The following is a 24,461-nucleotide window of genomic DNA, read 5'->3' on the forward strand; positions in this document are numbered from 1 at the left end:
ACAAGAAATCCTGAATTGCAACTTTCCATTTGGATCCCTTTCAGCAGCAGATATGATTTGCCCTGCAGCCTACAGAACAGCAGAGTGATTGGGAACTATATGATTCCCCTCCCTTCCTTCCTGGTGTGAGATGAGATGCCCCTTCCAGTTCCTGGGAGGTCTATTGGGGAGGGCGTTTCCAAATGCAAATGCCAGACTCAGCAGGAGGGGCCATCCTCGGCAAACCCAAAGTACAGCTAAAAAAGATAGGAACTCTTTCTGAGAAAGGCTGTGGGGAGAAAAGGGGGGCTGCCAATGTTCATCATCTAGCAGAGGTAAGGGACTCTACCAAGAATTTGAGGTATGGCAGGCACCAAATGTCTATTAAGGCTTTGAGAAACGAAAGAAAAATTCCATACATGCTTCAAGGACAAAATGAGCAAGCACCAACTTTTGACAAGTTTACCTTTGCATTAATAAGTTTGTTGACTTGTTTTTTGATGCCATCTGTGAAGTTTTCAAAAGTTGGGTCTGCAACATAGGCAAAGGAGTGGCTCTCATTTTTTACAACCAATTTATAATGATCCATTAGAATAACAGTGGTAATGTTATAGTTTTCTGGGTCTTCCAGTATTGGTGGGGAAGAAAAAACCACCGTGGTTTCATTAAGTCTTGTAACAACCTTTCCATAAAACTGTAAGAAACAAGACAAGAAGAAGAACATGCACATTTTAGAGTCTGATTCCTTTCTCTACATAACTGTTGATAACTTTAGACCATAGAAATAAAACCACTGAATTTATATCCTCTCCATACAGCAGAAATACCACAATATAAAATATTTTTGAAAAAGAAAATGAAATAAATTTGTTGATGGTAATAAATCATTGATTCACTTTATTCCAGCAATTGCCTGCAGAAGAAGCTTGGGCTATGGGTCAGTTTCCATTGCCTCCAATTTGTATGGCTCTTTACCACTGGACTGATACGATCAGATTGCTCTCAGATTAGGAAGTTAACATGTCACCCTTAATCCTGATCATCTTCTGTACCTTTGAGTAGCTTGGGTCAATTATTTTCTGCTTACACTATATAATACCTCACTAGATTTCAATACAATCATTAAGTGAAATTTTGGAATAAAATTCAACAGTTGTTACTTAACCACTCAAGGTAACAACTCAGTTCACCCATTCTCCATCCCCAATTCAACAAATGTTTTTACCCTGACACATTCAGTCATTCAGTAACATTGACCACAGGCAACAACACTAATAGGAACCCCCAATATTTATTCTATCACCACCTGTGTTTCTCACTTCATAACTCAATGCAACTAGATAGCTTCTCCCCAACATTTTTGATATTGCCATGTGAGTGAAAGCAAACAAAAAGATTAGAAAAGCTGAGTAGTCTGCAAAGTCTTAATGAAGAATGTGTGCTATAGGAAATGCTGACTTAAGCTAACAGGCTGAGTATACATAAAAGGAGGTGTAAGAAATGTTGATAAACACTGTAAAGAATGCTAAATAGAATTTTAGATTGTCCTGGGAGTCAAGATTATCAAGATAATCACCTTTTGAAGTTTATGGCCTAAAAAATGTAGTCAGTTTTCCTCTTAAAAATCTTTAGGGATATGGTTCTAATGTACCCCAATCCAGTTGGCTTTGGCATCCTCTAAAAGTTGAGTCATGCATATGATTCAAAACATGCTCATTACAAACTCTTTATGGATCATAAGACAGTCTTACACTGAAGAGCCAGCCTTAGCAAGAGTCTTATAATGTTCTTACTGGAAGATCACTTTTAGGTCTAAATCAAATAAATTGTGATCTTCACTAGAAGAGGAGGAAATTGATACTATTGGCAATATCTGTTCCTCTTAACAGAAGATGCAAGAAGGAGTTTTTTTTAATGCTATTTTCCACAACTTTTTGTGACCTGTTGCAGGTGGAATATGCATGAAGCAAAAAAAAAAAAAAAAGAAAAAAAGAAAAAAAGAAAAAAAGAAAAGAAGACTTAGTTCATTGAGATGTCAGGAAAGAAAAGACACTGATTGTGCAAAGCTGAGTAGTCTGCATTGTCTAGATTTAGATCCTGCTTCAGGCAAATTGCTAATGGCTGCATGGGGAGAAGAAGGAGAAAGATAAAGAAAAAACAAACACTTCCAAATTCTGAAATACATCTTTTATCCTTATCTATATTGAATGAAATTAATTTTAAAGCAGAATATTGCAAAGTACAAATGCACGTAAGGCAAGACGGTAGGAAAGTCGAGACTTTCCACAGGAACACCCTGAACAGACTCAGAAATATGTTCAAACCTTATTTCAGTCCAAGCCCAGTGGAGTCCAGTGGGAAAGTTTATATGCAGTTTTTGAACAGATTGTATGTTGTACATGCAGTGTTATGCCTTTGGGGGAAAAGAAAGAAAATTACCTTTTTTTGATTCATCCTCCCTGCTTCTGGACGCTCTGCATATATCACCAATGAGAAAGACTGGATGAGCTCAAACCCAGTTCCAGTTACTGTAATATTTCTTCCTCCACTGCAAGGCAGAATTAAAAAAGAAGTCAAGTCATTGGCAGACTACCACAGCTGTACACTGCTTCATCCTGCACTGCTACTGCTTCCACTGAAAAAAACCCTTATGTGTGATGCCTATATGACAATTAGACGTCCTACAAAAAGGACTTCTGTTAAAGCTATTGATGATGAAAGCATTTAAAAGATCAATGTCAACTTAAAACTCTATTTAAAACAGCATGATTGAAAAAAGTACAAATTGCTTTGCCAGGAATTTGGCTGTACATTGAGGGGAATCTTTGTGTGCTTTACTTCTCCAATGTTGCTGTTAAAATCACTCTGCCTACAATATGCACATAGAGACAAAGCTGAGATTATATTTTCCACAGGTCTGTAGAGACCTGGCTTCCGTATTCCCTTTTATTTGCAGCACATTGTTTAAAAAATAATATCTTCACATAAGAAGAAGAATTTGCCAGTGGGAATTAAAGTCATTGAAGTGACATGGATTTAGAGGGATAGTAAACCTAAAGGAATACATAAAAATAGGCTTTAGTTGATATAGAAGAAAAAAAAGTCATTTGAATTCCATGGGGTAATTCACTGTTGATCTACCAAAGAAAAATTCCAGGTCCCAAAGTCACCCAACCAAAAACGAAAAGGAAACATTACAACCAAATCCTATTTTATACAAGTGATTACTCAATATTCAAGAAGACGAGTACTAATATCTCCAAGAGAAGTCAGAGCCAAATTTATTTTTAATGTTCTGTTTGTTAAGTCATGATGTTACAATTTTTACATTGACCTTTGAAAAGGGATAAAAATTAGGAAGTAAACTGAATACTTTCAAACATCAGTTGCAGTTAAGACCACAAGCCCTATGTTCCTGAATGTGTGCATTGATAGAGTATAGGAGTTTATTCCAAACAATTCTATATTTAATATTTTTCTTACCTATTACACATATTTTAAGCCAGTTGTGAAGAAAGTTACGACAAACATTTCATTACCTGCTGAAGCTGTTGACTGGCAGGAATTTGGTGACAGTAGGATTCTCACTGTATGTAAACAGCTGTGGGACAGTAATTCTCGTGCTCCCATAGTTCATTGTGACTGGAACAGGTTCAACCTTGTTGTTACGTCCTGTGATGCAGATGATCTCGTCTCCAAATTCAGTACTAGATTGAAGAAGAAAAAGAAGAGGAAACATCTTCTGTTACTAACACTATGGAGTTTTGTATTCTTTTACTGTATACTCCAGAACAAAAATACCAGGGGTCCATTTCTGCTGGGTACAGTAGTTATGAGAGGAGATAACACTTCCATTAGATTACATAAGCTTTTTAACAAAAGAGATATAGGATGTAACAATGAACATTGTACAAACACAGGAACAATGCAATGTCAGCACACTTAGTGTCCTTCCTTTTTTTTGAGAAAAGACAAGGGCAACAATTAATAAAAGGAAAAAGAAGGGAGAAGAACAAACCATGGGGGAGACTAGACAATTTTAGTATTTTATACAAAACCACTGGACATGCTGAGTGAAAGCATGGGTGGGTTTGAAGGAGCCAGTCTAGCAGAGAAAACCAAAAGTGGAGAAATCTTTGGACATCTAAATTCTCCCACTTAAGGTGTTTTTATAGCTGCTCCTTCCGCTGAAGCCTCTGAGTGAGTTTCTGTCTGAGTGTTACATGCAGACCTCCATTGCATGGGAGGAGTCACAAAGATATAGACAAAGGACTTATTTAATTTATAAAGGGCAGAAAAGGTTGGTGATTTTTTAGGACATAGCTCTGTATAGTTAGTTACTTGGGCTACATACACATTGCAAGGCTGGCTACCGACTGTAACTTGAACATCCTTCTTGGAACCAGTGGCCAGATTTATACCAGAGATGGTAAGTCTGGTTCCACCTGCTTGTGGACCACTTTCAGGCCTTATTTGAGAAGGATGAGGTTCCTGCAAAGAGAAGATGGTCAAACTAAGTGAGAAAATTAAAATAAAATTTATACCAGTATTATTTAGCTTAATAGGTAATATAAGTTTAATATCACTACCTGAAAAATAATAAAATTAGAGCAATGACAGACAAATCTTCTAAAATAAAACAAAATCTTTTACTATTCATGTTGAAATAAGTAACAGATAATGTGAATGCACTTTTTTTCTTTATTGTATTTTATGAGGCTTTATACAAGTTTCAATTCCCTATCACATAATGTAGAGTTGGCAGCCATTAAGTTTGTGAGAGCTTCCTGTTGGATTTTCTGGTTTCATACTTATTTTAAGATTTCTCTCTTCTTATGGCTAGGTCTACCTTCATCTTTCCTTACCCTTTCCTATATTCTGTGTCAGCTACAGGAGACAAGAACAAGGTTTTCAAAACTTGCACTAAACAGAAAGAATATGAAGATCTCCTTTATCTCAAAAGGCTCTCAATAACTGTGGTAAAACTGTTAACCTATTCTTAGGCAATAAACTTGCAAAGAAAGAAAATCAGAAAATGCTCAGATTGTCTTAATGTACCTAGAACCTTGGAGTGGGTTCCTTAAAACCAATTAAATCAAGCAGACACACTTCAAATTGTTATAAAATTTGTTTTATATTTAAATTTTTCAACAAGTTCCCTCCTTTTGTTCTCAATTCGGTCTTTGTTTCAATGATTGTATTCTGGGAGCTCCAACAAATACCATAAATTAACAGTAAGGGCTTTTCATGAGCAGCATGATTTAATTTGTCAGTAAGTAGTTTCTGCTTCCAGTTGAGAAAAGCATCCTTATTCAGGACCACACTGAAGCTGCTGAATCAAGAGGATGATGGAAGCCGAGCAGGCCACGAGATGTGGCCTCCAGCTGGCTCTGGGTGCCACTGCCTGCTGACCCCATGGCTCCCCACGCCTGCAGACGTGCCACAGCTCTCGTGCCCATGGGGCCACAGCTGCTGTGCCCTGGGCTGGCACCACTGTGTCCTGGGCAGGCAGCACTGTGCCCTGGACAGGCAGCACCGTGCCCTGGGTTGGCAGCACTGTGCCCTGGACAGGCACCACTGTGCCCTGGGCTGGCACCACTGTGTCCTGGCCTGGCATCACTGTGCCCTGGGCTGGCATCACTGTGCCCTGGACAGGCAGCACCGTGCCCTGGGCAGGCAGCACCATGTCCTGGACAGGCAGCACTGTGCCCTGGGCAGGCAGCACCATGTCCTGGACTGGCATCACTGTGCCCTGGGCAGGCACCACTGTGCTCTGGGCTGGCAGCACCGTGCCCTGGACTGGCATCACTGTGCCCTGGACAGGCACCACTGTGCTCTGGGCTGGCAGCACTGTGCCCTGGACAGGCAGCACTGTGCTCTGGGCTGGCAGCACTGTGCCCTGGACAGGCAGCACTGTGCTCTGGGCTGGCAGCACCATGTCCTGGACTGGCATCACTGTGCCCTGGGCAGGCACCACTGTGCCCTGGACTGGCAGCACTGTGCCCTGGACAGGCACCACTGTGCCCTGGGCAGGCAGCACCATGTCCTGGACAGGCACCACTGTGCCCTGGACTGGCAGCACTGTGCCCTGGACAGGCACCACTGTGCCCTGGGCAGGCAGCACCGTGCCCTGGGCAGGCAGCACCGTGCCCTGGGCTGGCAGCACCGTGCCCTGGGCTGGCAGCTGCCCTGGTGTTGCACACAGATACAGGATGCCAGGTCTAAGCATGTGGCTGGTGAATTAGGCTGGGGCATTGCTATGAGGGAACCTGATCCTGTGTTTGCTGAAGCATAGTAGATCAAGGCCTTAAGGGAGGCTGTGAATAGGTGATGCCTTTTCTGATATACAGCGGTACTGCTCCACCATACTAAAACAGGCTTTTCTTAAATGAGTCAAAAAAAGTAATAAGCTTTTTTCCCAGACTCATGTATATTTGTAAATGACAGCTGTTCTCCTCCTCTTGCATAATCTTGCAAAAATGGTTGACTGATAATAAAGTCCAGGCTTGGGGCTATTTCATATGCAGGACATGCAAATAAAGCAAGAGGAATGAAGTTTGAAAACGTCCCTTGCTGATGAGAGTTTCCTTGATCACTATCACACAGCACTGATCTTCCACTTGAAGGAGGAAAAGCCCTTCTCAGAGACAGAGAGCAACACTCCCACTTCTTCCTAGTCATGCAGCAAACCCCCTTCTCTCGCGTAGCTTTGCTCAGGCACAGACCATCTCTGTGACAGCTTACAGCCACAAAGCCAAGGGCACACCAATTGCAGGGAGGAAGGGACTGATATACTGTATTTCAGTTCAAAGCTCGGTGAGTCATCAACAGGTTTTTAACAAGCAGCAGGAATCCATAAAAATGCATCCAGCTGACTTCATGGTTACTTTACAAATTTGTTTTATTGAAGCTCAGATATTATAGAAGCACAGAGAACTCTTATATGCTCTGCTTTTTTTATACTTTCATGTCTAGGCAAGTTCCCTCTGAAGGAATGCATCATGGTTCAGCACACTTCACAAATCCACAATGACAACCGTAATTTGCTCTCGAGTCATTGAGCTTTAGGAATATGCTTTAACTAATTGGGTGTCAATTGCTTTTCTTCCCCGAGAGAAATCTGTTTGTAAACCCTTCACTCCTCAAGAGTGAGCATATGACTGCTCTCATGCACTACCCTTTGATTTAGCTTTAATTTAATACATCACTCAGGTTACAAGATTTTATATAGGGAAGTCACTCAAAGTAATTTAAAAGCATTTTAAAAGCTCATTTAGGTCTATATAACCCTGTGTGTGCATCCTCATATTTGGATTTAATTGCTTGCTGATTGAGGCGAGATTGAAACAAGACACACCAGCATAAACAAAAAGTTTTAGGGGGTCAATTTTAAAAATAACATTTGAAGTTTAAATTAGAATAAGTCCAGATATGCACCTTATAGGAAAAACTCATTTGTGCTTCTTTATAACAGAATTTTGTTGCTAAAAAGATTACAATTAGAACTGTATATGAAATACACAGTTAATAAATACACAGTTTATAAAAATGGGTCAAATACTTTAAGCATAACCTTACCACACGGACAGAAAACCACCTTTTATTAAGTTCAAATTATATCCTAATTGCTATAAATTGTTAACCATGCTGGACTTCTGTGTTTTCCACAGGAATTATTATCTGCATAGCATGCTTAGGATAGCTTTCAGATTAATGTTTTCCTCAAGAACTACTAAAGAAGCAGTATAGGCAAATTCTTACTCTATGAACCTCTGAAAAAATATCTTTAAAATTTGTAGCCTTTTCCCTAAATACTACCTCCACGGGAAGGTTAGGCTCCAAGGACAGGCTTAAAAAGAAAATGAACAAGAAACCACTAAAAGCAAGCCTTTAAACATAGACTAAGGAAACAAAGAAAGAAAATAAGGGTTTTTGAATCATCACACATGCTATTCTCTGTAACCTCAGCACAACGAATGAAAGGAAGCTTGCTAGGAACTTCAGTGGACAGCTGTATTCCTTTCTCTTAGCAAAAGTGGGAGTTAGAGCTCTGTTGGGGGGTTATCTGATGGGTCCCTTTGGCAGGGCTCAGCTGTCCCTGTTGCCAACAATCAGTAAATGCAGAGTGAGCCACAAACTTGAAGTCGAACCACTCAGCATCACTGTCTTTGAAGGACCTGTTAGTGGTTGCCTGCATTTATCTCCCTAGGAATAGGGATGTAGAAGTAGCCAGCTAGCAAAATTATCTCTGAAAAACATAGCTCTAAGGGGGAAATGAAAGAACTACCTATTCTGTTTTCCACAGAAACTGGTTGGTTTTTTTTCTGTTTTCTTAGAAAGGCATCAACTCCACCTCTTGGAATTGAAAGCTCAGCTACACCAGACAGGAGAACTCACCACCCACCCCTCATGCATCCATTGTGCACACACATCTCAGTTGCACTTCAGGCTGAATGGAAAACTGGGGCCAAGAACCACTCTGGGAACTAACACAGAGGGCAGCCAAAGAGGAAGTGGAATGGTTATGGCTAACCCTTATTTTGTCTTTAATTGCTGATCTTGCAGCTGTCCCTCAAAGGCCTATTTTAAAAGTGCTTAATTCAAAATATTCATATTTAACACATTTAAAGTAGTTCTGCAAATACCAGGAGCTCTCAAGAGAACAAATAACGTGGATGCTTCATAAAGATGATCTAATAAGGAGAAGCTGAACGATGCTCTGTGTGCATGCAGAGAAATTCTTCAGCATGACTGCTAACACTTTGTTATTATAAACTTGGAAGGAATATTATTTGATTAATTTTAACTTGCTATTTTCTGTTTCCTATTTCCCCTCTTTCCCTTCCTCCTAAGGACCTGCCAGAAAAAATAAGCAGCTGAAATAAATTATCAAGAATTTTAACAATTTTAATAATCATTTTATTGCAAAACCAATGTGCTATGAATAAGTTTTATTGCTTCTCTAAAATATTCATGGATGTCTCAAAGAACAAAGCTCCATTGGCCCACCTGGCAGTCTTCTTAGGAGTACCAATAAAGGAAAAAGTAAGGTCATGCAAATGCTCAACCAGAAAGCATTTTTCAAAAATGCAATTAGGTAGATAGGATCAGGAGGAGAACGATACTTTACTGAATGCCAAGTTAATTTGAAGAAGTGCCATCAGTGGTGATCCAAGACTTCAACAAGAACTGTGTTACCTAAGGAGAAGGCAGCCCATTCCCATGGTTCAGCCGTCAGACAGACACATACGGGCCCTTGCAAGGTGCTAGGTCTAATCTCATCTTACAAAGTCTTATCTTATGCAGCCTGGCAAAGCTGCACCTGACCCACAGCTCTATGTTGCTACCAAAATCCTACATGAGATTCCTTCTCCTTGCAGAGGAAGACAAGGGGCAGACAGTAAATCTGTCTGTGCAAGCCTTCTTTGAGGGATAATAAAAATGCTGCTTTTACCAAGAGCCCTTTAAACTGAACTCAACCTGAATGTTCAACTGTTACAAATGGGACTGATAAGCCTCCAACCTCAAGTGCTGCAGTATCAGTGATGATATTTTTTTCCAAATCCCCTCAAGGATTTCTTCTCTCCTTCTTTCTGCCCTTTTGTCATTTCAGTCTCCGAATCAGAAGTACACCTGCTGTCATGATAAATACCTCCCTTTCTTTTTCAGCCCTCTGCACCTTGAGATCTTTGTTGGCTCCGTCAGAAGACACCCGGGGGAACTCAGACTTTCCATAACATCACTGTAACATCACACTGCAGTGCTCAGTGCAATTATGATGTTAAACAGAACATTTGATAATGTGTCCTATATGGAATTTGTAGCAGTCCTGTAATAATTCTTCTGGAAAACATCAGCCCTTGTGAGGACTTGGCAATACTTCATTTCTCATGGACACAGTAAAATTTAAACAACCCTGCAAATGATGGTTTAACCCTTGTTTTATAATTCCTTTAAGTGTAGAAAATAATTCAAACATATTTCAGTTTTTCTCTTATTTTGCTTGAAATGGAGGAATGTTTTTTCAGGTCTATACTTCTTCTGTCACCAGGAAAATACTGTTCATGTCTTCCAGGTAGTTTAATGCTTGAGCATAAATATATTCTGCAATAACAGGCTACCTTGTTATGAGGGCTTTTTGATAGTTTAGTTTGAAAAAGCCTATTCCAATGTCTGTCAGCTGTTCAGTGGCCTGGTTTTTGAAGAGTCTGGTAAGCCATTTCCCAGCAGAGGGACTTTGTGCCACCAGGACTCACCACTGCTTTTCGTTCTCATGATCATGCCCTGTGTTTGCAGAAAGTGGATTTGCAGTTTTGATAAAGCCTGTGCAAATTCACAGCTATGCTGTCCAGAATAAAATTCAATACAATAGTTCAGTTGGGAGTGATCTTCAATCACCAGGTGTAACTTGCTCCCTACTGCATGATTTATCCCAAAAAAATTATTTGATCTAAACAGGATTTCTTGCTTGTAGGTCTGACGGGAATGTAGCCTGGAATGGGAAATTTGAGTACTTCACACATAAATCTTCCTTAGGCCATACCTAGATGTAAAAATGTTCAGTTCAAAATCTCAAAGTCCACCTGCAACCCAACTTTTCCATCTTATATCAGACTGCTGGGTAAGTATTACTGAACTGATAAGTAGTTTTCCCAATGCTTTGATAACCACAAGGCTATTTTCCTTATTGGAAGGATAAAAGTGCTATAAATAGGTTATCTCTTGTTCTTTTACACCTATGGTTAGTACCCATCCTGTTACTATGGTTTACCTAAAAGCAGTGGTTATCTCCTCCAAGCAGTGAGACAACACTTGTACATTGCTTTTGGTACCTAATGTTCAAATAATGAGAGCATGTTTAGTAGCAAATTCATATTTCCTCTTTGTAATACCAATGCAAATGTGGCATTTAGATTCCTGTGTGCCACTGTCTTATCCTTGCTTCATCAGCACAGAAGTACTGGAAAAAAACCCAAAGAAAAATATTGACAAAAAGGCTCCAGCTGGCCCAAGTATATCTGTGACTTCACGTTCAGGCCATTTTCCAGTGTCCTGTATTTTTCATCACAGCCAGAAATCTCTTCTTTGCTTGCTTTGTTTTTATCTTTTGCCCCTTACTTAAAAATCTGTTCACAGAAATGCTGTGTATTTTTCATTGTAGTTTCATGCTTTCTGTATGCTAGAGGGTAAATTATCTCCATGTCTGTTCCACTTATAATCACATTTAGACATGAACTTGCTTATTAGCAGCGTACATGGCTGCTGCTCTTACACAGCTACTGTAGATGCTCTGAGGATTCACATTTAGCTCTTACATTTTTTATCCTGTTTTTTATGCTGTTTAATCTACAATGAACTTTAAAATCTTTAATATTTTATGAGTTGCAATTAGTCTTTTTGCAGAGTTAGGAAGGTGATATCTTATTTCTTCAGATTTTTTACTTCTATTTTAGTAAAAAAATACCGTTTGTAGTCTGAAAATTCTCTAAGAGAGCTCCTAGCATTTTAGATCTCTGTGGTCTGCTGGTGTTAAATCAAAGCCCATCTTTTACCTAGCTAGCAATGGGCTTATTCCTTTTTTTTTTCTTTTTACTTTTTTTGTTTCCTGGTTTTTCACAGTTTTCTTTGCAATTAAAGATATAGAGGTGTAAAAGAGAACCATTCCCCCAGCCTCTTTTTCACTCACCCATCTTGCATCTGAGATTGGATTTTCCAGACAGATTCATGTTCTTTTTCACTTGTTTTGTTTGCTCTGCAGCTTTCCTGGTTTGCACTGTCATGTCCAGCCAACTCACTTCTGGTCCCTTACAAACCATCCAAGAACAAGAGGAGCGCACACCCATGGAGCATCACCAAAGTTCTGCATGTCTTCTTTATCTATTTCTCTGCTTTTCGATTTGTCTGTCATCAAGCACAACCTCATCTATACAAAGTTTCCTTTCCCAGAAGAATTCCTGGACATGACTCTGTAAATAAGGGACACTGTCTACTATGGTATCCATCTGTGTAAGCAGTTTCTAGCCCGTGAACTGCACTACTGAAATAAAACTGGTTGCCCTTTATTCTTCACTAATGTAGAAAATCAAAGACAGAAACAAAAAACCACCAAGGAAGGTACTGGTGGATCACAAAAGGGGCCAGAAATTCAAGAACAGTTGGACAGCAGCAGAGGAAAGGAACCTAACAGAGATGCATAGAAACCTTGGCATGAAGTCTGTGCTTCAGAGGGGGATGCTGGAAAAAACACAACTGTGCCAGATCACAAGCAGAGACACAACTGGGAAGGGAAAAGAGGATGGTGTCAGAGTATGGCCCCGTGATGCTGAGAGATGCCAGCTGCAGCACAAGGGGAAGCCAGCAACAGATGGAGGTGTTCAAATGGACATGATGGGCAGCAAATGGCAAAGCCACCTAAGCTCCCTTTCTGTTGGCTCCTGCAGGCACTGACCTCCATTTGGGGGTCTGCCTTTGATGCAAGTGCACTTCTTCACAAGTAGGAATGGGCTCCTGTGCTTTCACACAAGCAGAGAACAGGGATGCTGTTTCCAAGACCTCATGACAGTGCACACAGATGTGGATAAGATTTTCACAAATGTACAGGCCATGTTGTTGCTGTGCCTTTATCACAGCCATCTTTCCTTCACAAGTCCTTCCCTCTCCTCATCCTGGTTCCAGCTGCAGTAAATTCTGGCTCTTGAAAAAGTAACTTTTTTACCAAAATTGTCTGCCTCACACTGAAAGCCAAATTATTCTGCCAACTCTTGCATGTTATGCACACAAAAATAAAAGGCATAGCCCGTGAAGTGCTGTAGACACCAGCCAGCTTCTTAGAGGTCAAAATGGCATTTCATGGACTATAAAGGTAACCACAGGAGCTAAATTAAACCTCTGAGTGGGGAACTCAAGCCATTAGGATCTGTTCTTTCCCCCTCAACTTCCCTCCTTTCTCAGACTCAAGGGAGCCTGTTTCTTGTTTTGTCAGACAAGCCACCCACTCACAGGATATTCAAGCAGAGAATTTCCACTGTGCATTCTTGGCAGTCTGGTGCTCACCGCAGTGGCTGACCTGACCCCCTAGCTCTCCTCATCACAGCAACCATAACACAAGTCAGTTCCTGCAACAGCAGATAGATGAGGAGCTGAGTCCTGCCTTTCTGGGGCTGCTTTGTCCAAACCTTACACCATGTAAGCTGACCAAACACTTCCAGGTACTCCAGGTGCCCAGGCAGAGCATTTGCCTGGCAATGTGCAATGTGTGTTGGCTGCTGTGGATGGGACACTTAAGCAAAGGGCTGGTATGTTAAACAACTTATTCTTTGGACTGAAAGCAGCATCTTTTTATCATGAGGCAGACACCACATGATTTTCTGAAACACCACAGAGCTCTTCTGACAGGTCTGATGGAGAAATGGGAGCATGCATGACTGGAAAGTCTGCACTATCATACATCCAGTGTTTACTGGCAGCTCTCGAGCAGAATCATGAGTACTGCATGCTGGGACATGTATTTAAATGCATGGCTCAGAGGATAGAGAGTTAAGACTAATAATAGCCACATGAATAAGGGCCAACTTCACTAAAACTCTCAGCTATCCAGGAGCTCTCCTGTCCCCCATACGGACTGACACACAAAGAAGATGTACGGCAAGACTTAAGAATAAAATAAGAACCTCTGGAAGCAGTTCCAGACTTCTGTGGATGTGTGGTTTATCAGCATCAATCATAATGGCAACAAGTATGTAATTTTCCCCACAAAAAAATCCACCCAAAGCCCCCAGCTACAGTGTAAAAGGAATGTAAAATTGGGGCAACAACTCAGGGTGAAAAATCAAGGAGTGAGCTGAAACCTCCACAAAAGCCTTGAGGCACTGATCTGGTGAGAGCTTCCAGGGCAATTTCTTCAAACATCACAAAGCAAAGCAGAGGATGGATGCACGTAAGAGGAAACTGCCACATTTGGGGGTAGATTGAGGTGGAAGAGTGCACCTTGTTAAATGGTAACTGTGCTGTTCATTTCACATTCAAACTTCCAGTATGGTGAATATTCATGTTTGTTCTCAGGTCAGGCTCTAATTTATCCTCCCTTCCTCCTCTTTTTGGTTATTCATCTCATTTAGGTAAATAGACATCCTGGTTTACAAGAAGTCATTTTTTCCAAGCCAGTTCCTAAACTACCTTCAGCACCTCAGAAATGTACTACACTTTTGCGAAGTTCTAGCTCTAATTTCACCATCTTAGGTTTATTTGAGCTTTCTGAAAAGTCATTCTAACCTGCACAGCCTAAACCTCACAAAATTGTTCCGACAAATGCTGGAGGTGCCAGAACCAGCCACAAGCTCTTGTCCTGGTGCCTTGAGTCTAAAGAAGAGGTGTTCTGAGAAAAGAATCAGCACTTGTATGGGATCAGCAAATCTGGGCCATACACATTGGAAAAGCTTAACTCCTTCCTTTGAGACTGCTTCTCACTGCCATAGCAACAAGCAAATCAGATAAAGTTAACAACAAATGAAAAAGCAGGACTGGCCTTTAGCCATGTTACTGCTCCACCTGCTCAGAGACCAGCCAAGCTCTCAGTGCTCCAGATGTACTGCATAGCTGGATATTAAAATTTAGCAGGAGTTCATTTCTATTTCACTAAACAGGAGAATGGTTATTGCCTGAGCCTGCTTATAGTGAAACAATAGAAATGTCAGCAGAGGATGACTGGGTTATCAGAATTTAATTTTATTGGAACTGTACTTGAACTGAACTCAGGCTGGATAGAGAAGTTGTGATGGGTAGGGAGACATAAAGCTTTCTTCTCCTGTTGTGCAGCAAATAGAGTATTTACTGTACAGCACAGACACTTCTGGACCAAGGCATTTTTGTTCAGAAATAATTATAAATTGAAACCATGGCTTCCCTTTTAACTGGATTTTTGACCCATTTCATGAAGGTCTTGCACATTTGTCAGTTCTGAAATGCTCTGTACTGGCAGACAGGAAAGAAGCATGAGTCTGAGACCCAAGTTGTTCTGACTATTGATTCTCATCAATCCACCTTTAAAAATAAATCACACTGTTCAGACTGGGTATCAACAAGAGCCAAACAGTACTACTTATAGAATCATGGAATGGTTCAGGATGGAAGGGACCTTCAATGCTCACCTAGTCCCACACCCCTGCCATGCACAGGGACACCTTTCCCTAGATCAGGTTGCTTGAAGTCCCATCCAACCTGGCTTGAACAGTTCCAATAATGGGGCAGATACAGCTTTTCTGGGCAACTTCTTTCAGTGACTCACCACTCTCATCATATAATTCTTTCTTATACTCAATCTACTTGATAAGTGCTTTTGGTGGCAGATACTAATCACATGTATGAGGCTGAGGCAGTGGGGTATATGGTGATACCTCTGGTACACACAGACACATCAGGATGAGCATCTCCAGTGTCTCCTTGTGCACTTCTGCCCTGTCATGCCACACGCTGCATTTAGAACAGTCACTGTTAAAGATGAAACTATTCTGCTTCAAGTAGTCAGAGCTTCCAGTAAAAACAATAATAGTGACCAGCAGAAGGGTATCCATCCCATGTGCCAAAGAAACAGGGAAATACATGAGAGAAAATTTATTTTAGAAGGGTTCTTGGAAAGAAGATTATTTTCTTTCCTTTGTATATACTGAGTAGAAGAGGTTTTACACAAAGCATAGATTTTGCATGTCTGTGAAAGAAGTCTGAAAAAAGCACTGAAACAAGACTGCAGCTTTTAAGCCAACATTAACTGATGCAACTGTCTGCTCTGATTGTCTGTTCTCATGCCAAAGCATTTGTGCCACACTTGTAGAGGTGCACATCAGTATGACACCCCATACTGACTTCAATCCTACAGTCCAAAGTTGTCTTCATTTTCTTGTGGAATTAAGGGAAATGAAACTAGAAATCAATATCATCAATTTTCAGGTGTGAATTGTATTATTTGTCAATGCTTTCCATATTGTAAATAGGGTCCACATGGAAATAGTCTTGCAGTAAATAAAAATGCTCTTTATCAGCAGTTGGCTTAGGCATCTGATTTTTCAGTGATCTCAATACAGGCAGAGACTGACACACAGAGAGTCTTGGACTTGCAGGAAGACATCCACCCGGGTAATGCTCATGCACAGCCACTTCTCCCATCACCTCATTGATAGGCAGTTACGAATCTTTCCCTGAAGTGGCCAAAAGCAATGGCTCCTTATATCCCTTTCAGATGTGCTGAGGAGGGAATCACACCAAAACAAGTCCAAAGATAGGCTCCAAAGCCTACATGGTTCAGGTTTCAACCCATTCCATAATAACTTCACGTTTTCCATGAAAATCAAGGGAAGATCTTTATACACAGAAGGATAGGAGAACTGGTGTGGAACACACCCAACAGATTCATGTCAAACTCTCATGTAGGTCTTACTGCCATAGTCTCTGTCCTAGAGACCACAAACATACACATGGGAGATTATATAACTGTTTCTGGTTAAGATCATATCCTACACTTTCACAAAGGAACACATGCCATATTCAAGCAACAAGGGTAGTTGTTTTTTGCAGCAGTGTCACCAGAGAGAGGAGGTATTTGCTTGGAAATTACAGAAACTCCACTTCTAGCCTGTTTTGTGAAAACAAGAATGTCCTCTTCTCAGTTAAATGTCATTCTTGACTTATTCCACTGCTGAATCCTTTCCTTTACTTCTCACAAGACATCAAGAATTAATGAGACAGAAGTTTAAATAAGGGAGAAGATAAAAGCCTAGCACACAAGTTATGTTTTATAGTTTTATAGGTGTAATTTTAAGTATCATTATGGGGACTGATATTATTTAAACCTCTCAACTATCTCATGATCTTATAAAATTTGAAGACCTCATAGATACAGATAAAGTTACTTGCTGCTAAAACCACAGGCTAGACCAGCTATAAGCTAGGGCCACGTTTAGAGCAAAGCAATTAACATAGAAATGAAATTCTCTTTCACAGTCACACTGAAAACAAAGCACATAAGTAATATGAACACACATCACGCTGTCTGTGGCTCTGCATGCCATACTTTTGAATGAAATAAATTATTAAAGAAATTAATGTACCTTCATTACTTATTCTTCAGCTGCTCTGCATCCATTCTTCTAATTAAGAAAATTGCCTAGACTAAATACCGTGATTAAAATAGTGCACCATGTATCTAGAGAATACCTAATTTTTTGCAGCGCTGACTTTTTTATTTAATAGTGATACTTCAGAGATATTATGTTACTAGTGAATAAGTTTATTCCACTTGCTTTTATACCACATCTTTTTAACTTAGATGGCAAATGACATCATCCTATTTTAAGACTCTTAATCTATTGATCAGAATTGATTTTTGGTGCTCCTTTTGTGTATAGAAATGCTGGAATTAAGTGTTTTCAAATATTTTTCAATGGCAGTGCTATTGATGAAACAGTACAACAAACACAAACAATTCTGGGCTTAACTTTAAGTTATGTCATACACAAAGTATAAAACAGATCTCTGAAAAAATGCACTTACCTGGTATGTAAACAACACTTCACTTGGTGATCTACCTAATTTTCCATTGATGTTAACTTCAATTTGACCTTGCTGTGGTTCATTCATTGGTCCAACTTGACAGACAATTCTAAAAGGAAAGAATGTAAGCTTATCTGTTAGAAGTGACAGCTGCAATACCAGGGCAATATATGTGAGCTACCACACACACTGCCAGCAAGAGCACCAACTTTGCTTTATCCTATACTATGTAATCCAGTGCTGCCTCAGATTCCCAGCAAAACCACCCAAGAATAGTTTGCTTGTCTATCCAAGGGCTGGTAAACCCGAAACCTGAGCACTGTACACAGCCACTTCAGCAGTCTGTTAGTAGAAGTGCCTTCTCAGAAGACTCAAATTCAGCCCCATAAGTCAGTTGAACCTCTGCAACCTGACACAAGATTTACTGTGGTCTTTGTGATGTTAAAAAAAACCCAAACCCACAAAGGAGCTCCCACCTCCTTGATGCAAACATCAGACCATCAGCTATCTTATGATTTTGTGTGTTTTAACTGCTGATAATTTTGTTGTGCATCTTGCTACCTTTCAGCTTCAAACCTTTTCACACCTATGATCAAAATCCCTTCAGAATTACTGTTCTCTGAAAATAAATTCACAGATAACACATGCAAAATCAGAGGTCAAGGAGCGCTGGCCAAGAAAATGCTGCCTTAGAACTAACACTGCTGCTGAGTGATAGCTAAGATGTTTAAATTGTTATTTCAAACAGGTAAACCACAGAAGAATAGCATGAAAAGGCAATAAGGATTTGACACACTTGAAAACTGGGACAAATGCTTAATGGAGAGCTGATAATACAGTTAGATATGGAGGTATATAGCGCTCATAGCCTGCTCAGTCAGTTTCATATAGGCCACACCCTATGATCACTGCTCATTTCTGTCACTCTCCCTCCAAGATTATTGCTATTCTTCTTTAAACAGTGCATGACCTCTTAAAAAAATCTAAAGTAGCAAAAAACCCCTCAATGACTCCAAATTTCTGGGTATAATGTACTTAAATCAGGACTTATAATAAAAGGATTGTCAAGTCCCTCTGCAGATCACTCCAGACTTTTTTTCCTGGGTACTGGCAAATGGACAAAATTCTCAGAATTCTTGCATGTCCTGGCATGTGTATGGCTGCCTGAGCCTGTTCCTCATCATCTCTCTACTGTATTCTTGGAAGTTGTATCTTCGTGTCAGGCAGAAACAGGAAATGGTGCCTTTGGAGGAATTTTTACCATATGTCAAGCTAGGGAAAGCAGTCGGGGGCCGGGGCCGGGGGCTGTGGGGGAAACATCGTAGCAGGGATTTTAATTGGAAAAGTTCCCTCCCTTCCCAGCGCTGGCATTGCCTCCCTTCCCCCACATTACTAATGGAAAACTACAAAGAATGACTTCTCCAAGGCCAACAATTAAATCACCACAGAGCCAGAAAGCACCCTTAAGTGTCTTAAATCTTGCTGTGCATGGGAGCCACTGTCTCCTAAAAATACTAGCTTTTAACTGAAGAAGGATAGGGGAGCAAGACAAGGCACTTTTATTAATTTTTTTTAAATTTAATTTTATAAAAAGAAGGTAATAATAATAAAAAAGAACAGAGGGGGATAAATACAGAAAATTAAAGATATCTATTTGAAGATTTTGACAACTTCTTTTTTTAAGCTTCCCTAGCCAGGAACATCCTTCAAAACCCACTAATTTGTTGATAAATGACATGATGCAAGTTGCATTTGTTCTCACCCATTACTACATTGCCAGAACTTAGGAAACCAGTAATGTTGCTATGATACAAGGAACCAGTCATCTCAGTTCTGGCTCCTTTCCATGTATTTAAAAATATCAAAAAGCTTTAGAAAAAGCCAAGAGGATGGGGAAATTCTTGTAAGGCTATGTCGCAACTCAGTGTAGCTTTTGCAAACACTGAAAATAAGGAATGGGGAAAGATGACTGGTTGGAAGTGCATGTAAATGCAGGAGTGCTGGCAATAAAATTGGGAAGCAGTAAGAAAAAAACAGCTATTCTTTACCTTCTTCAGTCCTAGAGGCCTGGGAAGCTTCTAAATGCCTGATCCATACATTGACTAAAGTTAAATATTTTTCAAAAGCTAAAAAAAAAATCACTTAGGTATCTTCAAAGTCACTTTCAAAACATGCCACAGAAATAGCAAAAAGTTACTATGTTACAATTTAAATTCTAGGAAGGAAAAGAAAGCCAAGGTTTCAATTGCAGCTTTCAAAAGTGAATGAAAGAAAAATCCATCATTACTCTTTATATTACTACTGAACCTTCCTGCAACGCTTTTCATCAGCTAATATCAAAAGGGTCTTTCCTCTTGAAATTAGAAGCTTGATATAATCTGTAGTAAACACCTAGATACCTACCTAGAAGAATTTAGGCATTCTGTTTTAATTTTTGGCACTGCTTAAGAGTGCGACAAGTAATCCACAAAACATCTACCAACCTGCTTAGGCAATTCAACATCCATGGACTTGTTGGCTTTGAGATGAAACTTAGTCATCTACAGCTAAACCTAAACTCTGGGCTCCCTCCCTGTCCCCAGGCAAGAAACTCTGTGGCTGGACTAAACAGATTTAAGCTTCCTCTTGTTTTCCCTACTTTCCCACAAATCTTGTGTGCTTGCCTTCACTGTGGTTCAGATTTAGCAAAGTTTTAATGACTAGATGCACATGTAGATTGCCTTTAATTTAAAAACCAATAGTCTTGATATAGTGCAGTAACAGTTTATGAAAGCTTTTCAATCAAGTAAGGAAAAAACTTCAATCAGGAGCAGGATGGTAGTACACCATTGTAAATTTGTTGCTGTATTACAATCTATAACAATTTTAAATAGAGAGTCAGACATTTTACTATGAAATATTGCATGTATATCATAGCAATAGTTATTTTTTCAAATGGTAACCACTAGAAGATCATCTTTTCTTGAAAATGCACAGAGGTTCCTTTTTTCTTCTAAAATCTTGTGAAAAGCATCCATCAATTACCTTGTGGAAACAGAGTAGAACTCCTCTTTAAAAAGACATTCCTTGTCTGCCACTGTTACATTTTTTACATCTTCTGCCTTTATTCCCAAATTAGATCCCATTATGGTCAAAAGAATTCCACCACTTAGTGGTCCAGTTTTTGGCTCAATCTGTGTTTGCATAAGGGACAGGAAAAAAAAAAAAAAGCAAAATTAAATACTGCAGTGACTATGTTGCTCTTCTATATTATTTAAAGCTACTTTGACTTACCAACATTTGAAATGTAGATGTTTCTTGTAGGACAAACAAAAAACAAGCTATGCAACTTTTTAATGTTAATTAATCATCTGTTAGCTCAGAACTAGTATTCAACAGCTGAAGATTTCATGTCTCCTGTGGCAGACTGTTATGTACAAAACCCTTGCCTGGTGTTTATTCTATTTTAAGTTTGCTTCCTCCACTGAAGTACTGTGATTGTGAAAAGCAAATTCATTGCACTCTTCTCACAATCCTTCCACAGAGCTTTTCCAGCATTTTGTTGTTCTGATTTTATCCCTTTAGGTTCACAGCAGAGCAGTGCACCTTTCTAACACACAGTGCCCACAATAGTGTTTTCAAAATTTCCTCCAGTCCCTTGATTTCCCTTAGTGCATCTCATGGTAGGGTGCTGCAGCATGGGCTGATGGTAACCAAGTAATTTGCAAATAAAATGAGGACAGAGAAGACCGTGCAGTTGTAGTGGAGTGCTTAGACTGGAATATGGCCCTAACAGGCACTTCAATTCAGAATATTTGCTGGGAGGCTAACCTGCTTTCCTACACAATGCTTGGAGCACCTTCAGCAAGACCTTTTCAGGCCTTCAGCTTTGGAGGGCTGCAAGTTTGCCATCAAGAAAAGTGAGGTTGCACTTCAATGCCTGCTCCATCAAAATCGGTCTCTCAGGTCTAGGCAAGCCTGAGCACAGCGATGTGGCTGTCTCTGCGGGCTGCCTGGCCACTGGCTGTCCATCTGCACTCAACCCATACACAAACTAGCTGAAACATTACTCAACTGTTTGCCTAGCTCTTTCCAAATGTTATGTTCATATCTAAAGCTAATGTAAGGTCTGAAAACCTAAAATATTTTAGTATCTTTTTTTGTCCACAATAATGTAGAAACAGGATCCCAGGTGAAAACACTTTTTTTTGTTTTTAGATTTTCCTTTCCTTTTTCTCAAATCATGTTTACCTGGGCACAGATACTACACAAGTATTCTTCTCCACACATTCTGTCAATCTTCTAGGGTATTTACCTTCCTTGGCAGACTTCAGCTGTTTAACAGCTGTTTCTTCTCAGATGTGTCCCTCATGGCCAACCTTCCTCAGAGTTCTGCAGGTCTGCCAGTAGGCACATTGCACCTCTGACTGCACAGTCCCCAGTAATGCAGTGTCTCTGCCACTTTGAGCCACAGGTTTCAGACACAGTCCCTACTGAGTGAAACATCCCTTCTACAACTCTCAACCTGTGTCACACAGTTACCACATTTTGTGATGGCTTGAGATGTGTTCTCATCAAACAGTGTGTCTGAGTTTTTAAGTACTGATATCACTGCTACAGCAATTTAGATTTGCCCAGTGGAAGCATGTATCACTCTTTTCTCAACAATTATGCCCAAAAAAGCAGCATTGGCTTGTTTCTGGAAAGGACATGGATTTATGACTTTCTTTGCCTTGCTGACCCACCACAGTGGACAACAACCTTCCCTGACTCTGAGTGAATGCTCCAACTGCAGAGTAAGTCAGGTGCACATTTGGCCTCTCTGACTTCTTACATTCAGTTCCTACAGCCTTGGATTTGATGCTGGTGTGGACTGAAAAATATCACTGACACCTGGAAAACACTTTGTGACACAGAGCAGAAAAAATCTGCTCCCTTATTAAATACTATTTCAAAGTCTAGCTTGAAGCCTGTAAAAGAGCCTGTTATGTATTTGTAGTTCCAGGAACAGTGAACCTCTATTACAGACTAATTTCAGGTAGAGAGGAGAAAAAATCCATGCTAAGAATGCCAGAATCAAATGCCACGTTTTAAGCATGCACTGCTACCCTGGCTTCTGATACAGCGAGGACAAGGCTTGAGAAACAAGGAGGCTCAAAGAATCCATTCAGTCTCTTATTTTGAGTCTTTACAAATCTCTCACACACATCACTACTGACATTATTTCCTTTCAGCTATTTCAGAGGCTTGCTTAAGGAAAAAACCTGCCTTTCAGTATGAGCTCACTCGGCTGCTTTCTCATGAAAAATATTATGCTGGTAGGGAGAGAAAAAAGCAATCTTACACCAGTGATTTCTGGAGGAGGACACGTGTCGGTGGGGGCAGCGCGACAGAGCTTTTCATAAACGCACTTGCTGGGCTTGCCATCCTCCTCACACCACACACACCTGTACTCAGGTGGGGCAGCAAGGCACAGGCTGCAGTCGCTTCGTCCGTAGGAGCAGTTGTACAGAGTCACTGAAAGATGAACAGCAAACATATTTAGATGTTTCTCTCTGTTTCAAGGATATTCAGTGTCCTTTAGGAAGGAAAAGTAACCCTCTGTATAAAGTTCAGTGGAGTCACATGAGTAATATGTACAGTCTGTTCTCAACCCCTGAATGATGCTGAGAGAAAATTTTATTTTTTCTCTATGGAAAAACTTGACATTTATCCATGTGCAGAGTATGACTAGCCTGCAAATATATTTTTGTCACTCAGGCACTGTCAAAACATTCAAGTACAAAGTCCTTACTTTGACTAACCTCAATAACACATACAATTGTTTAAAGATTAATTCAAAAATCAGGTCCTTGGAGCATCCCAAGTCAGATATGGAAGGTATAGACTATGCATGGATGTCAGTAGGGGTGGACACCAGTGGGCATGGGACCTCTGCCAGTTGCAGGATTAAAGGAAGACAGCTGCCTTTGTAGGCTGTTTCCAGGACATTTGGGACTTTCCATAATCATCACTCATGCCTGAACCAAATAGAAAGTTAACACTTAATAAAATGTTAACCTTTGTTCAAGTTAATACCTCTGTGTTTCTTCATGCTTCTCTATTTTCTTGCTTTTGTTTTCCCTTTTGTCTTGAACTGTCATCCTGATGTACACCTTGTTCCTTTTGTAGTGGGGTTTAGTTCTAGCTTTTCTGAGCCAAGAAATCAAATCTGATAGTTGTATCTCCCTTACTGATGAAGCAGAGACCAACTGTCCCAGACACTAAGCTTGTTTTGGCCCCCATCAATCTCTAGCATGATGCACAGTCACTGAATCAAACTAATTTTCCCAAATAGATGCAAAGCCTTGAGACATATCTCAGTGGTTCAACACCATAAGGAGAGCCTGGGCTTACAAAAAACCATATGGAGATGCACTTGAGAACTAACCCAGAAGAAAACAGACTGAAAAGAAACCACGTTTCTCTAGGGAAAGTGAGCAAGTTGCCCAGATTGCCCAGCATGGGAGTGCTGTGCCTCCCTGGACAGGTGGGATGATTATTGTAAAGAGGAAAACATCTTGCTGCCTGCTTTTCTGCTCCATTTTCCCTTCCTTCTCTCCACTCTTTGCTGCTCTGTATTTCTCCACACAGCCTCTCACCCTCTGCCACTGAGGCTCTGTCACTTTTTGAGTCTTGTAAATCAACTTAACTTACCAGAACAGCAGAAAGCTTTTTAGGCTTCCTCCTGTGCTCTTTCAAGAGTTAAATGTGCTTGCAGATGGGAATAGGGTATACAAGACAGAGCCTTAACATCTTCCCCTTCCCCTTCCCTTCATTAAGTCCCAAGAAACAGTAGCCTTAGTGACACTGGATTCTTTTCAAAAGAGGTTCATACTTAAAGATGCAGGAAATAAAGGAAAGTAAACAGATGTGGACAAAAGTAAATCCTTTTGAGACGCATACAGTAAAGGCCATTAAAA

At 40.2% G+C, this 24,461-nt stretch overlaps 1 protein-coding gene across 4 annotated transcripts in view; it reads right to left on the bottom strand.

The window, feature by feature from the left end:
* The window catches only part of PLXNB2 (plexin B2), a 251,670-nt gene that overhangs the window by 29,068 nt on the left and 198,141 nt on the right, over positions 1–24,461 (bottom strand). For all 4 annotated transcript variants that reach the window (XM_036400705.2, XM_036400707.2, XM_036400706.2 and 1 more), the window contains 7 exons: positions 22,844–23,016; positions 20,545–20,693; positions 17,521–17,629; positions 4,334–4,470; positions 3,519–3,686; positions 2,419–2,527; positions 446–673 (listed from right to left, as the gene is read on the bottom strand). In XM_036400705.2, coding sequence (XP_036256598.1) covers positions 446–673; positions 2,419–2,527; positions 3,519–3,686; positions 4,334–4,470; positions 17,521–17,629; positions 20,545–20,693; positions 22,844–23,016 — 1,073 coding nt within the window. The remainder of the gene's footprint in view (positions 1–445; positions 674–2,418; positions 2,528–3,518; positions 3,687–4,333; positions 4,471–17,520; positions 17,630–20,544; positions 20,694–22,843; positions 23,017–24,461) is intronic.

Source organism: Molothrus ater, chromosome 5 (genome assembly GCF_012460135.2).
Source record: "Molothrus ater isolate BHLD 08-10-18 breed brown headed cowbird chromosome 5, BPBGC_Mater_1.1, whole genome shotgun sequence".
Classification (NCBI taxonomy): Eukaryota; Metazoa; Chordata; class Aves; order Passeriformes; family Icteridae; genus Molothrus; species Molothrus ater.